Source organism: Maniola jurtina, chromosome 7 (assembly GCF_905333055.1).
Source record: "Maniola jurtina chromosome 7, ilManJurt1.1, whole genome shotgun sequence".
In the NCBI taxonomy this organism is placed as follows: domain Eukaryota; kingdom Metazoa; phylum Arthropoda; class Insecta; order Lepidoptera; family Nymphalidae; genus Maniola; species Maniola jurtina.
In genome coordinates this window covers 7,231,717-7,245,368 of record NC_060035.1, presented here as the reverse complement: position 1 = coordinate 7,245,368, position 13,652 = coordinate 7,231,717, and the positions used below count along the sequence as shown (strand labels likewise).

General features: G+C 33.7%; 1 protein-coding gene across 1 annotated transcript in view; it reads left to right on the top strand.

Moving 5' to 3' along the window:
• Window positions 1–13,652, top strand: part of LOC123866616 (transmembrane protease serine 9) — a 35,640-nt gene that overhangs the window by 11,192 nt on the left and 10,796 nt on the right. Inside the window, exons 2-7 of the mRNA XM_045908272.1 lie at window positions 5,482–5,565; window positions 6,945–7,056; window positions 7,393–7,468; window positions 8,289–8,418; window positions 8,879–8,972; window positions 10,102–10,211. Coding sequence (XP_045764228.1) covers window positions 6,991–7,056; window positions 7,393–7,468; window positions 8,289–8,418; window positions 8,879–8,972; window positions 10,102–10,211 — 476 coding nt within the window. The 5' untranslated portion in view covers window positions 5,482–5,565; window positions 6,945–6,990. The remainder of the gene's footprint in view (window positions 1–5,481; window positions 5,566–6,944; window positions 7,057–7,392; window positions 7,469–8,288; window positions 8,419–8,878; window positions 8,973–10,101; window positions 10,212–13,652) is intronic.

Sequence of the window (13,652 nt, the reverse complement as noted above, 5' to 3'; positions counted from 1 at the left end):
GCTTTCATCATTAGTACAATAGACACGCATTTTAGGCTGATTTTATGGTGATCACACTTCCAATTTGATATCGTGCACAGTGTTGCATTGCAGATAATGTACATATGAATGAATACGTAGGTACTTACCTATCTTTTTTTAGCTCATCTGTAGTTAAAATTTCTAGTAACTGTTGTAGAGTTATCTAAATTTACATTTAAATTTAGCCTTATTACATCATTTACATATTTTACAATTTATTAAACTTGAACTCGCCAGGTGTATTTCATGATCAAGATGGTTTGTATACCTACGCTAAATCGTAATTCTTTATGTTTGTGTCTTATTTAAATATACAACCGGGGCAAGTCTATTCCATGATTCACTGAAGATCTCTGGAAAAACATCTATCTGAGTATATTGCTAAAATAACAGACTCACTTATAAATAAAACTTGGTAGGTACCTTACTTCGGATTAAGATCACCCAAAGGAAATATAAACTAGGTACTTAACTAGATATTTTTGGTGCCCCACTAGGAAAATAAAGAGTATCCATTTGTTGTCTTTTTATTTGTGGGTAAAGTACGTTTTGATTAACTCAATAATATAACTAAGATTTCCCCGGGACGCAATCTATTTCTACCATTTCGTCAAAATCTTTGTTTTGTGATATCAAAGGACGCGCTAAGGATTCGATTAATTAATAACCATCCATGGCGAAAGTCATATTTATTTCCTTGGTTTCTTTTGAAAAGTTTTTGTAGTTTTGCATTCAATTGTAGGTACATACTCTCTCATTTCAAATTAGGTTGGTATATCAAAAATCTTAGTATTTTTTATACATACTGGGAAAATAAAGAGTTTCCAATTTTATTGTCTCTCTTATTTGTGGATAGGTAGGCACAGTTTTGATAAATCTGCTAATTTAGTTGATATACTCATAGTTATATTATATTAATTGAAGTAAAAGTAGTTTAATTGGTTGGCATATTAGGATGCATGTTCATTTTTTGACTCACAATTACCTATTTAGGGGAGAGTGTGCATGAAAGAGCCAGGCTTTGAAAGAGCCGATGTGATTTTCCATTACTTATCGATATTCTACCAAAGTTTAATTTTACTCCTTAAATGGCAACACTGGATAGCTGTCACCCACAAACATTTGACAGTTCTACGACAGCAAATGGCCTCACAGGACTGTTACGAAAATTCGGAAGCCAAAAAGTAAGTTTCTTTGTGTTTCTTTCATCTTTTTTTTTCAAAAAGGGTATTGCATAAGTTGACAGAACTGATATACAGTATTGGCGTCTATATATTTGCCCTTGTTTTGCATAAATAATATCAGATCAGCGTTCTGGTATAGTGCCTTTTTTTTGAAGTTATATTTTTAATAGCGTCGTGTTTTGAAAGAGCCAGTTATCTATGCTTTGAAAGAGCCGGCTCTTTCATGACACGAAAACTGGCTCATTCAATACATCGTTTAGTTTTAATTAACCCCCGACGAAAAAAGAGGGGTGTTATAAGTTTGACGTGTGTGTCTGTGTGTCTGTCTCTGTGTGTGTGTGTCTATGGCCACGTAGCTCCTTAACCAATGGACTAATTCTGATGGTTCTTTTTTTTGTTTGATAACTGATGTGATGGAGATTGTTCTTAGCTATAATTTATTTATTTATCTTTATTGCACAAAATACAAAAAAATGTGTATGTACAAAAGGCGGACTTAATGCCTAATGGCATTCTCTACCAGTCATATTTATGGAGGTCGGGGGTGTCCAAAATTTTTAATTTTAGTTATTTCATTATATGATATATGTTTCAGAATAGAAAGATGTCTTCGCAAGCGTCAACAACTAAAAAACGGGTAAGGCCCACAACTGCTGCAATAGAAGAGGCTGTAAAAGAAGTGCTTGCTGGAAATCAGTCCATAAATAGAACAGCGTTAACGTTTGGGTTATCAAGGGCCTATTTGGCGAAAATTATCAAGAAGGCTAAAAATAATGAGGAGGAGTACGTGCATTGCCCAAATATTGGTAAAAAACGCATTTTCTCTAAGGATCAAGAAGATTTATTGGTGTCATATCTAAAAATTATATGTCATATCTAAATTGCTTTTATATTGTTTTTATTTTTTAAGTTATAGAGTATACGAAAAAGGGCTCGATTTTATGTTTTAAGATAAATTTTTATTAATTATTTAATTTTTGACTAAGACAAAGTTCAAAAGTTTTAATTGTTGATTAAGACAATGTTTAATTATTACTGAGACTGTTTAAAAATTGTGATTTTCATAGAATTACCAAAGTAAGCTTAGTATTAATCTGATTTTAAATACTTAACATAATTTTAATTGATAAAAAACCGTTTAGTATCTCAAAAGTAGGTATCGGCTCTTTCATAACACATGGTGGCTCTTTCATTGACCTGCTGCTATGAAAGAGCCGATTTCCTTTTTTTTTTAAACTGTTTATATAAGAGATTATCAGCGTTGTTATCCTCTTTATTTTTATTTTATAACATTGCCAATTAAAGTGAGTATAAGAAAACCTAGTTTCATTTGAAAATAATATAGTAAAAGTGTGTTTTTTTTAATACTATTCAAAACTGGCTCTTTCATCCACACTCTCCCCTACATTATTTCCCATAATAATGTACCTACCTTTTGATAATGTGCCTACAAAACACATCGCAGTACAAAACATATTTTATGGACCAATTTTTTATCGTAAAATAAGAAAAAGAATAAGATTGAATTTTGAAAATTTTAGTATGCGTTTGCCTTTATTAGTCACTCAATGATGCCCGCGACTTCGATCGCGTGAATATGTTTTTTAAAAATCCTGTGGGATTTTTTTATTTTCCGGGATAAAAAGTAGCCTATTTCCGTCTTTATGATGCTCCCTGCTTTCATTCGTGTAAGTGTGTTATTTAAAATTCGCATGTGAACACTGAATTTCCGGGATAAAAGTATCCTTCTCCGGGATGCAATATATTTTTGCACTTTTCGTCAAAATCGTTAAACGCACGAGCCATGGAAAGATAGCAGGCAGATTTAAAGAAGTCTTTCGTATTTATAATATTAGTAAAGTATGGATTTAGGTACTTAATAGGTAAGGATAGAAAAATCAGCAGTTATTTATCGATTTATTGGAGATCTACGCATTTATCTTTATTTGTAGATAACATAATCTATGTTACTAGCTGAGTGTAATGAAAAGACCCATCGATGTCGCATAACTAACATAAACTACCATAGAGATCATACCTAATCATGAATGCAAAGTGCATTTTATTTTCAGCCATGTTATTGAGAAAATTGCTTCAGACTTGTTGTAATCAAGTTGACTTCATACAAAATTATGATTTTATTCATAAAAATTGTAAGTTACAGATAAGTGCTGCAGCTACTTTTTGAATTAAATTAAATCCAGACTTTGTTCACTGCAGATAAAAAAATGTTTAGAGTAGAATAAACACTTAAGTAAAATAGCGTAACCTGACATTGGTTAATCTGTGTATAAAGCCAGAAGAAGAAAATAATAGTAGTTACCTGCGACTTCATCCGCGTTCAAAGTCAGTATTTCCCTAACATATATACCTATTGGTATATAAACCTATTGGTATGTATAGGTACCTATCCACACTAATATTATAAATGTGAAAGTGTATCTGTCTGTCTGTCTGCTACCTTTTCACGGCCCAACAGTTTAACCGATTCTGACGAAATTTGGTACAAAGTTAGTTTATATCCCGGGGACGGACATAGACTACTTTTTATCCCGAAAAATCAAAGAGTTCCCACGGGATTCCTAAAGCCCCATCCGCTGAACTGATTTGTATGAAATTTGGTACCGAGGTAGCTTGCGTCCATGTTATTGACATAGAAAACTTTTTATTCCGAAAAACCCAACAGTTCCTTCAAAAACAGATCTTTAAAAACATACATCCACACGGACGAAGTCGGCGGGCATCCTCTAGTTGGTATATAAAAACTTGCGCCTATTTGACGGTGGAAAACGCTTCGAAATCTAATTTGAAGTTATACATAGTGATTTCAATAATACATATAATAATTTAGCAGTAAGTACCTACTATGCGATTCAAAGTCTGGCGCGTTATGAGATGGAAACTATAAGGCACTTACACGTGTAAGTAACGTATCTACCACAGTAGCTATAACAAAAATAACATCAGCATTTAGCAAGGAACAAGCTATCTTTCATTTAAATTGCCATTCATTAAATTTTATTAAAAGAACTCGTTTTTTCACGTTTTGGATGATGACGAGCTAAGTACAGTTTTATTAAATGACTCAGTGAGTCAATGGTAGCTCCTACTAAGAGTAGACAATTATAGATACTCGTACAAAAAGGCGTTTTCGTCTGTAAGATTAAATAATATTCAACCTTTTTAAAAGCCACCCTTCCACTAAGTCAGCAACTTCAGAGTCAGTAATTTTACATATTATAAAAATAAATATATCTGTATCTGTTAGACCACTATTTTTATGCGCGTATCTCATCGGATTGAGTTGAAACTTTGTATAGTTGTTGACAGACAGACAGACTGAAAAAACGAAGTTTTGACATAAGAACAGCGACGCGACGCGGTACGGACTACAGTCTCGTAACGCGCGAGTCGTATAAATGCAACCAAACACATTTACCCAGCAAGGTATACTGCAGTCCACAGACCCCAACGCATGCCGGGAAATGCCAGGAATGGAGTGGAAACTATCGAATGAACACATTTACATAAATACAGAGATAGCTTGCATCCTAGAGTCAAGCATAAGCTACTCTTTATTCCAGAAAAATAAAAAGTTCCAATGGGATTTTTAAAATCCTATATCCACGTGGACAACGTCACGGGTATTCAGCTTAGTAATATTATATTGTATGGATAACGCCTCGTTGGCCTACCTAATGATTATCCGCAATCGAACATACTAATCCTGCAAGCCGAATTGCTAAAATGGAGCTTCGGTTTTGGACTAGGAATTCAGGCACTTATAGATTGACCCGAAAACTCGCTAAGCAGAAGCCGAAGTCTTGGCTTCGAACTAAGCGCTGTATGTAAGTAAGCTTTCGTGAAGTTTGCCTAAGCAAATCGTGATGTGCCAACATTATCGGCTTTAGACTAGGTTTAACATATACCTATAGATATATATTTAAGTATACCTACCTACCTAATTATTAAGGTAGTCTGATATCCTAGTTTGAGTTTATTCAGTGTGATCTATACCTACTAATATTATAAAGAGGTAAGGTTTGTAATTTGTATGTTTGTTTGTAGGAAGTAGCCACTAGAACTACTGAACCGATTTTGGAAATTCTCTCACCAGGAGAAAGCTACTTTAATCCTGAGTGGCATAGGCTATAATGTGTTTTATTTAAAAAAAATGGAGATCCCTACGAAATAAGCTACCCGTGCGAACCCGGGGCGGATCGCTAGTAGGTACGTACTTTATATTATATTTGAAAAATGTTCAATATTGTTTCAGCTACAAGCTTTCAACTTCATGAAGATAAGCCAGAGAGCTAAAGCCGCCCATTACTAATGTCTACTTTTACAGGATTCTTATATGGTACGTGTCATACGATTTTAGATAGAACAGTTTACTGCTTGACCCACATGGCTGTTTTAGGTTAAAATAATACGTCTATGCCATAGACGTATAATACTCGTCTATGCGCTATTATGAAAAGAGTTACGAAACGATTCCGACCACATATGGCTCGCCTCTAAACAGTATTCTCAGATACGAGGTGTCAAATATGTATGTAGCTCTTACTAATTGCATTGTTCTTGATCCATTGTTTGTATCATGTCGCGACATTTTATTCGAGGTTACAATGGTTTTTTGAACATTTAAATATTGAGAGAATTGTTCGTAGGACCACCTGCAGTTTAGGAATTTATTTAGTTATAGGTGTACCTAAATTAAAAATTTATAACATCCCCGACAAGTGAACGTTACAGTAACTAGAAAAGAGCTGATAACTTTCAAACAGCAGAACTGATTTTCTTGGATTATAGCTAAGAACACTCTCGATCAAGCCACCTTTCAAACAAAAAAAAAACTAAATTAAAATCGGTTCATTAGTTTAGGAGCTACGATGCCACAGACAGATACACAGATACACACGTCAAACTTATAACACCCCTCTTTTTGGGTCGGGGGTTAGTAAAATATTATAACTTCATATTTTAAATTAGTTTTAGTCAGTATTTATCCTGGGTTTTTTTACGTTAAGAAATGCCCGATGTTTGGATTTACAACTACTTATACTTATCAATGCAAAAAATCTACTTAAGTACTTATTTACAAGTAAAAGTCAATAAGCTAAGCAAGAATTACTATTGTACCTATTGTAGGTACTACATACTTATACCATGTTAGATATTAGATAGGTACCTGCTAGCATAAAACTAAATCAGAGTTTTAATTGAATTTACGAGTATTTACCTAGGTACCTGCTTTGCGAAGTGTGTTTACGGTGCTTAAATAATTCCTAGAAAAAAATGTTGTGTATAGTCAGAATAACAAATTGTTAATTTAATATCTATTTGGTTAAATTATTATATTTCTATTAGGCAATAAAATCAGCCAATTTAATTTTTCGCAGTATCATAAATATTCCCGGCTAAGTAATTGAACAACACAAATAATTGAGGCCTTTTGTTTTGAAATGAGTCAATTAGTCTCGTTAAAGGGAGAAATTAGAGAGTTCAATCAGTTTCCTTGTATAGTTGCCAAACTACTGATTAGGTACATTTTGATAAATGAGGTATCGTTGGCTTCATCATAGGCTCACCATTCCGAGTGTCATTAAGTCATGACAAAACCTCTAGGTATGTCGCATATGACAAACAGATACCTATTAGCCAACAATAATAATATTTTATTTAATATTCATTCAAACAGCACTAATTTTATAACGATGGGAATTTTTTTGTTACTAGATGTCGAGTTCTGACGACTACCTACAACTCCATACTGACGGGTAAGATGTGGCTACATCAGTGTTTAGTAGTCTCACTCATCGTAGTCATGGAAATTTCTCGAGGACACCATGTAAGTCTAAACTTCTTATCCTGAAAAAACTTACTAGGTAGGTATCTTGTGTTGCCATTGGTGTGTCATTGAAGTTCCATTGAAAATTTAATAAATTTCAAAATAGCTATTGATGGCATTGCAACCATTGTGTTTCCTATGCATTTCCTCCAAAAATGGATGTTGTGGAACCAAATCAAAATGTGTATTGTAAAATACGAGCCTATGTAAACATCAGGTTTGAAAACCGCTGACCTAGTTATCCAAACGACAAATTATTGTTAAACGTGTGCTATTATGAATCGATACAATTATATCTTTTATCTGTACAAGAATAATATATTGTTATGGTTGCAGATTGAAATCGAACAATCACCGGAGGACATAAATTTGGAACCGTTTAAAAATAGTAAACAAAATATACTGAAAAGAAGTAAGTTAATAAACCTAATACCACCTTACTTTTAAATGTACTAGGTAATCTTTACGATAGTCATCGTACCTAGATCGAGAAAAAAAATACGCGTAGGTACCATACTTGCCCACTAGATCTTGTTTAGAACTGACTCCGGATTATTTATATCCTATGACATTCAAATAACGATTTGAATGTCATTACTTTTATCTACAATTTTTTTTTCTGATGGCATGATAAATGGATTGTTATGATTTCAATGTTGAATCCGTAGCGAAAATTCGTAAGACTATGGTTGAATCGGTCCATCACAGATAGGAGAATCGTGTGTCTTGGAGGATTTGTGTCGCGTTGCGCTTTGTGTTACCTACGTTGGTTTTCCTGGATGTAGCTACATAGAAATGTAAGGGCGGGCGGTGCATATCGTGCATGCTGTAGGTATGTTGCCTTATACAGATATTTTATTCGGTTCTATTAAATTAGCGCAGAATAAGATTTGTGTTACTGGCATTGGCTGAACAGCCCGGGTAAAGTAACGCTTACTTAACTTCTATCCAGTAAATTATTATTTTCAATCTTTTAGATGGGTAATTAACGTACATAAGGAATTATGGCAGATTTCCTATACCTAAAAATTTTAATAACAGCTGTCAATAGTGGCGATTGAAGAGTCAGCCGTAATGGAAACTTTAAAAAATCCACGCAGGCATAGGCGACCTTTCACATTCTGAGAAGGAGATCCTTGATCAGTAGTGGGCCGGCAATGGATTGAGATGATGAACTACGTTCAAGATATCAGAATGAGTATTATTGTTATATTTTTTGTTTTTGTTTTAAGGTGCAAATAAGCCGATTTTATATTCGGAATGGGCTGTTTGGAGTACTTGCATAGATGGACGTAAAACTAGACGTCGACATTGCTTGCGTCGGCAAATATGTGGGGATTCGCTACGAATAGAAGTTGCGAGGTATTATGATTTTTGTGAATCCATGTAAAAATTTATGTCATGTGTAATATTTGGTAATACTTCTTCTTTTATGGCTTTTTCGCACTCTTTCAAGAGTTAAGCTTTTGATTTTCTTGATAGACACTAACTATCCTTCAGCTATTCACTATTTTGTTGTAGGTACTTACAAAAAATAAGAGTCTGGAACGATAACGTAATAAATATTGATTTCCGTAGATTTCTACGAAAATCTTATATGCACCGTTTGTTATTGTGTACCTATTACTTTTATCGTCTAAGAAAAATAACCTAAGTAAATATTATAGAAGATGCGATATCTTTTAGTTTGTCTGTTACTTATTAGTACTGCGAAATCGTTATTCTGCAGCAGATGAAAATGATTCACACTGTACGTTCAGATTTCAGTATTGTTTGCAAATATTTTAGAAATTACGTAGGTAAATGTTAGCTTTGTTTACAGTTGCGATGTGTCTCGCCACGGAAATCTGAGGAAATATATTCGTGAATACGACAGAGCTGTAAAAGGAAGGGATCAACACATACTTATGCCAAATGTAAGTTGTAAAAGTGTTTGCAGATTACTGCCACATTGCACTTCACTTGATTTTTCAATGATAGATGCCAGCACGATTCGACTGCAAAGGATGTCTCAACAAAGTCACCAACCACATTTAGCTCATACTATTCGAATTTCCAGTACTGTTCAATGAGTAGAGTTCGGCCCGAGCGGCTTCGGCTCACCTTTAGTATATGCGATCAGCTTTGTCTCAATAATTGAAACAGGAAAATATAGGATTGAACTAAAGTATTGCATTTTATTCCATTCCCGTCGAATTTAGTGTTGTTTTCTCTTGTATTACCTACCTACTAACATCACCGGTAAAAAGTCTTCAATTTGCACAAACCGTTACCCTAAGTAATTTTGTTTAACTTTTGCAGTTACGCGTTCCAATCAAAATTAATAAGGGTTATAACATATGGAGAAACTATATCAATTAGATACGTTTCCATTTTATCATAGTTTAAAGATAACTTAGTTAGCAAATGTGATTAGAACATTTTATTTAGGTACGAGTTTAAAAAATAACTAATTGAAACTTGGGCCATTCCCATTTTCAAGAAATCACTAATCGTTTTAAAATTTTAAAGATTTTTATAAACGAGTATTTAGACTATAAAAACGTAAGTTCAGCTGTCTCGTATTACATAATTTTATTGTAAACTTGCTACGCAATTTAATGCCAGCGACATCATCCGTGTAGATTTAGGTTTTTAATATCTATTGGGAACTCTTTGATTTTCCGGGATAAAAAGTAGCCTTTATCACTTCTCCAGGTCTTAAACTATATCCTTGCAAAAAAATTGTTGTTGTTCTTATTATTTTATTACATTTTTAGCAGTAGCAAATAATTATTATTTTAAATAACTATAATTTTCAGCTTCTGAACCCTATGATATATGAACTCTACTTTGAGTATAAAATAAAGTTATAAAAGGCAAAACCTATTGTAGGCGTTTTTATCGTTCAGAGGAATTTCAGCCGTGTTGATTGCATTCCTAGTTAGAATAATGCAAGATATTTGGCGAAACTCAGTATGGGTAGTGGGTACATAGATTATTTTTGAAAGAAAGTTACCTATTTGCAAAATAAGATTTCAACGCTGAACTCATATTTTTTTATAGGCGAGTTTGCGACAGCTGGATGAAATCGATATACAAAAAAAGTTTCGAGGTTTCTCTCCTTGGACTTCATGGACTCCTTGCTCGCGAAAATGTAGTACTATGAGGCGAAGGTATAATATTATATTCTGTTACTAGCTGACACCCGCGACTTCGTCCGCGTGGATTAAGGTTTTTCGAAATCCCGTAGGAACTCTTTGCTAATCCAGGATATTATCTATCTCCATTCTGAATTTCAGCCAAATCCGTCCAGTGATTTTTACGTGAAGGAGTAACAAACATACACACACACACATACAAACTTTCGGGTTTATAATATTAGTGTGATATATTATTTCTGTTTATCTAAGTGAGTATATATAATTCAAAGGGCAACAGCTGACTGTCATTATTAATTTATCGTGACCAGTCTAGAAACTTAATGTTTTTGATGAGGTCCGCGTCCGCGTGGATTCCGGTTTTAAAAATTTCGTGGAAACTCTTTGATTTTCCGACCGAAACCTTAAAAGCCTAGGCATGTCCTTCCCCAGGAGCACGCTATCTCTGTAGCCAATTTCATCAAACACAGTAAACGAATGGATTCTGAAAAGCAAGCAAACAGACACACACACTTTTGCTTCTAAAATATTAGTATGGATTGCGTAAATCCCAGTAAGGAATAGGAATTCCACCCGGGGGTCAGCTACCCACCCCACTGTCGTGTAAATCCAAAACACTGTATCTTAGAAAAACCGTTTTTGATAAAACTGTGTTTTAAGTTTTTTTTTAATTTGGGTTGATTTAAGCTACATTTTTCAAATAAAATATGTGTCATTAGGTATCAATCGAAAGATATTTTTATGATTGATAAAGCCATGTAAGTTTTAGGATAATACTGTTAATGTATTTGCAATAATCTTTATAAACGTGTATTGTCAAAGCAAAGCCGTAAGAAACTTAGCTTACTTGTTCAACCAAAACACTGTGTTTCTAGTTACAGTTTTTTGGCGTTTTAAGAAGGTCTCCAATACATTAAACTGAAACACGGTATTTCGAGATAGCGTCTTTTGTCATGATAATATTATGCCATTATAGTATTACATACATAATATAAATGGTTTGACTGATGTATAGGTAACTGTTTCAGTTCAAATAAAACCCGAATTGAATTAAAATTAAATTATTATTAATGAAAAAAAACTTAGACTTGAGATCAGAAGAATAATTAAACGCCTTTTTAGTTTTTAAAAATTAAAATATTTGGTACGATTATGAGATCAAAAGATTAATTGAACGCTTTTTTAGTTTCTAAAAATCAAAATAAAATATATTTGGTACAGTTACCAATAAACGAAAAAATTCGACTTCAAATCAACTAGCTAGATTAAAATTTTAACACTAAAAACTGACCTATAACTAATGAACTACAAAACCGTTAAAGATGGTTTATGTAGGACGGGTCGGAAGATAAATATTTTATATAAACAAAAATAATCCTGTCTGTAAATAGTCTGGTCAACAACTCAGTTTACATGGATAAATTATAATATTATTGATAAATGGTACAGATAATAAAATATTAAGTTATTAAAATTTCTAATATTAAAAGTTATTTTATTTACTAGGATGTGGTTTTTAAACGGCAAGTGACGTGTCGCCAAATAACGATTTTTAATTTCTGCGCAAAATAGCCATGTAAATCTTTGTAAGCTGACTTATTGAACAGACTATAATATAGCACATAATAAGGCACAATTAAATACAATCGAAAGTTTTAGTCATTGTGGTCATCTACAATCCCATCAAGATCGGGCGAATCTGACACAATAAGATTTTCATAAAACGATCTTCTTGATTGCGGCATAGATTTGCAAAGCGATAATAGCTCTTTTTTCTTTATGTCACTGATACCTCGAGGTTCAACTTCTCTGGGTATCTCGGCAATCAGATCAGTTTTGCCACTGTCCAATTTTTTTTTTAAATCATTCACTATTTTTTTTTTCAAGAAGGATATTTCTGTAAAATCCGCATTGTAGTTATTTTTTGCAAATAAGTTCAGGTTATTTCGTCGAAACTCTATGACTTTGAGATTTTGTATGTTGAAACCTTTGGGGTATGTCAGTTTGGAATCGTTACTAAAAATTATCATATCTTTGTGATCTATCAAATCCACTTCCATATTTTTTCGTGATGTCTTTATGGTCGTAATAAAATCATTAAGATCGTATACTTCGCCCTTGGACTTCAATTTTTTTGCGATTGCTGCATGTACAGCATCTGCTGCCATAAAAGTATGGCCAGACTCAAAATATTCAAGAGTAATTCTTTCGATGGTTGTCATGTTATCATTTATGATTCTTACTAGGGCTGAAAAGAGTAGTTTATTCTTATTTTGTGAATTACAGTTGTCCAGGAAGAATGTTACAGACTTTACATCTCTACAATATTTTCTAAGGAAATAGACATATGTGGTAGCCACATTGTGAGCTTTCCTACCACTTTCACCTTCGTGCCAAACTACGCAGGCAGCTTGTTTGTTTTTTCCCGGTGGTACAAAGGATTCATTAAACAGCACAAGTTTTCTCGAAAAATAGTATTCTTTAGTAGTTAATAGTGGCATACAAATTGCTTTTTGCATATCCACTGTAAAAAGTACATCTTGTCCTTCAGAGCTATTACATTTTTCTTCTAATATTTTATAATCTCTTCTGGAAGCTCTTTTGTTTTCTAAGTGTTGTTCCAAATCTAAACAGTCATTGCAATTACAGGGCAAGGGTAATGTATTATGCTTTATCTCGTGGTTTTTACATTTTGTGCAAATATCTTGAGCTATCTCTGCTGTTGAAAGGTTAAGCTGCTTAATCATGCTGTAAAAATGTGGCCAACTACAAACTTTCTGATTTTTCTCTAGACAATGTAACTTAAATTCGTTGTAAATAGCAGTGAAAGTTATACCTATCGGCAAATACCTTCTGTTTGAAGCATGTTTAATATTATAATGAGATGGAACAGGGTTAAATTTTAGTATAAAGTTTTTCATGTCATCCTGATACTCTTCGGTAAAAGCATTATGTGGTGTAAAACGCCCTCTAGGATCCGGTGCAGCACTTATTTTGGGATTCTTGTTTCCAGTCAAAAGATTTTGTCTTAGAACTGCTACGACCACTTCATCATTCGAAAACCCTAAGGTATGTAAAAAAAATGTTTTGCACACTCTTATGTCATTTAGTGTCCATGTTAAAGTGTTGCGTCTCCGTGAATTCGGACCAGCAGTTTTATGAGACGTGGGTGTTTTATGTACCTGCCTTGACAAAAAATCGCGTCGTCGTTGTCTGTCCACACTCCAAAACTGATTATAAATTGACAGTCTTTCAATTTCAGGTATCTTATCTTTACAGTTTTTTTTACAATTTTGGCACGGTGGTTTAATAGGATGCTTGTTCCGTTGATTGGCCAACATGATGCTAGGATCTCGACTTCTTTTTAACTTCTTCTTTGGCGAATGATAAGCTTCCGAAACCATCTGGAGTTCATCACGTGATGTACTGGGACACTCATGTATATTTTCTTCGGGA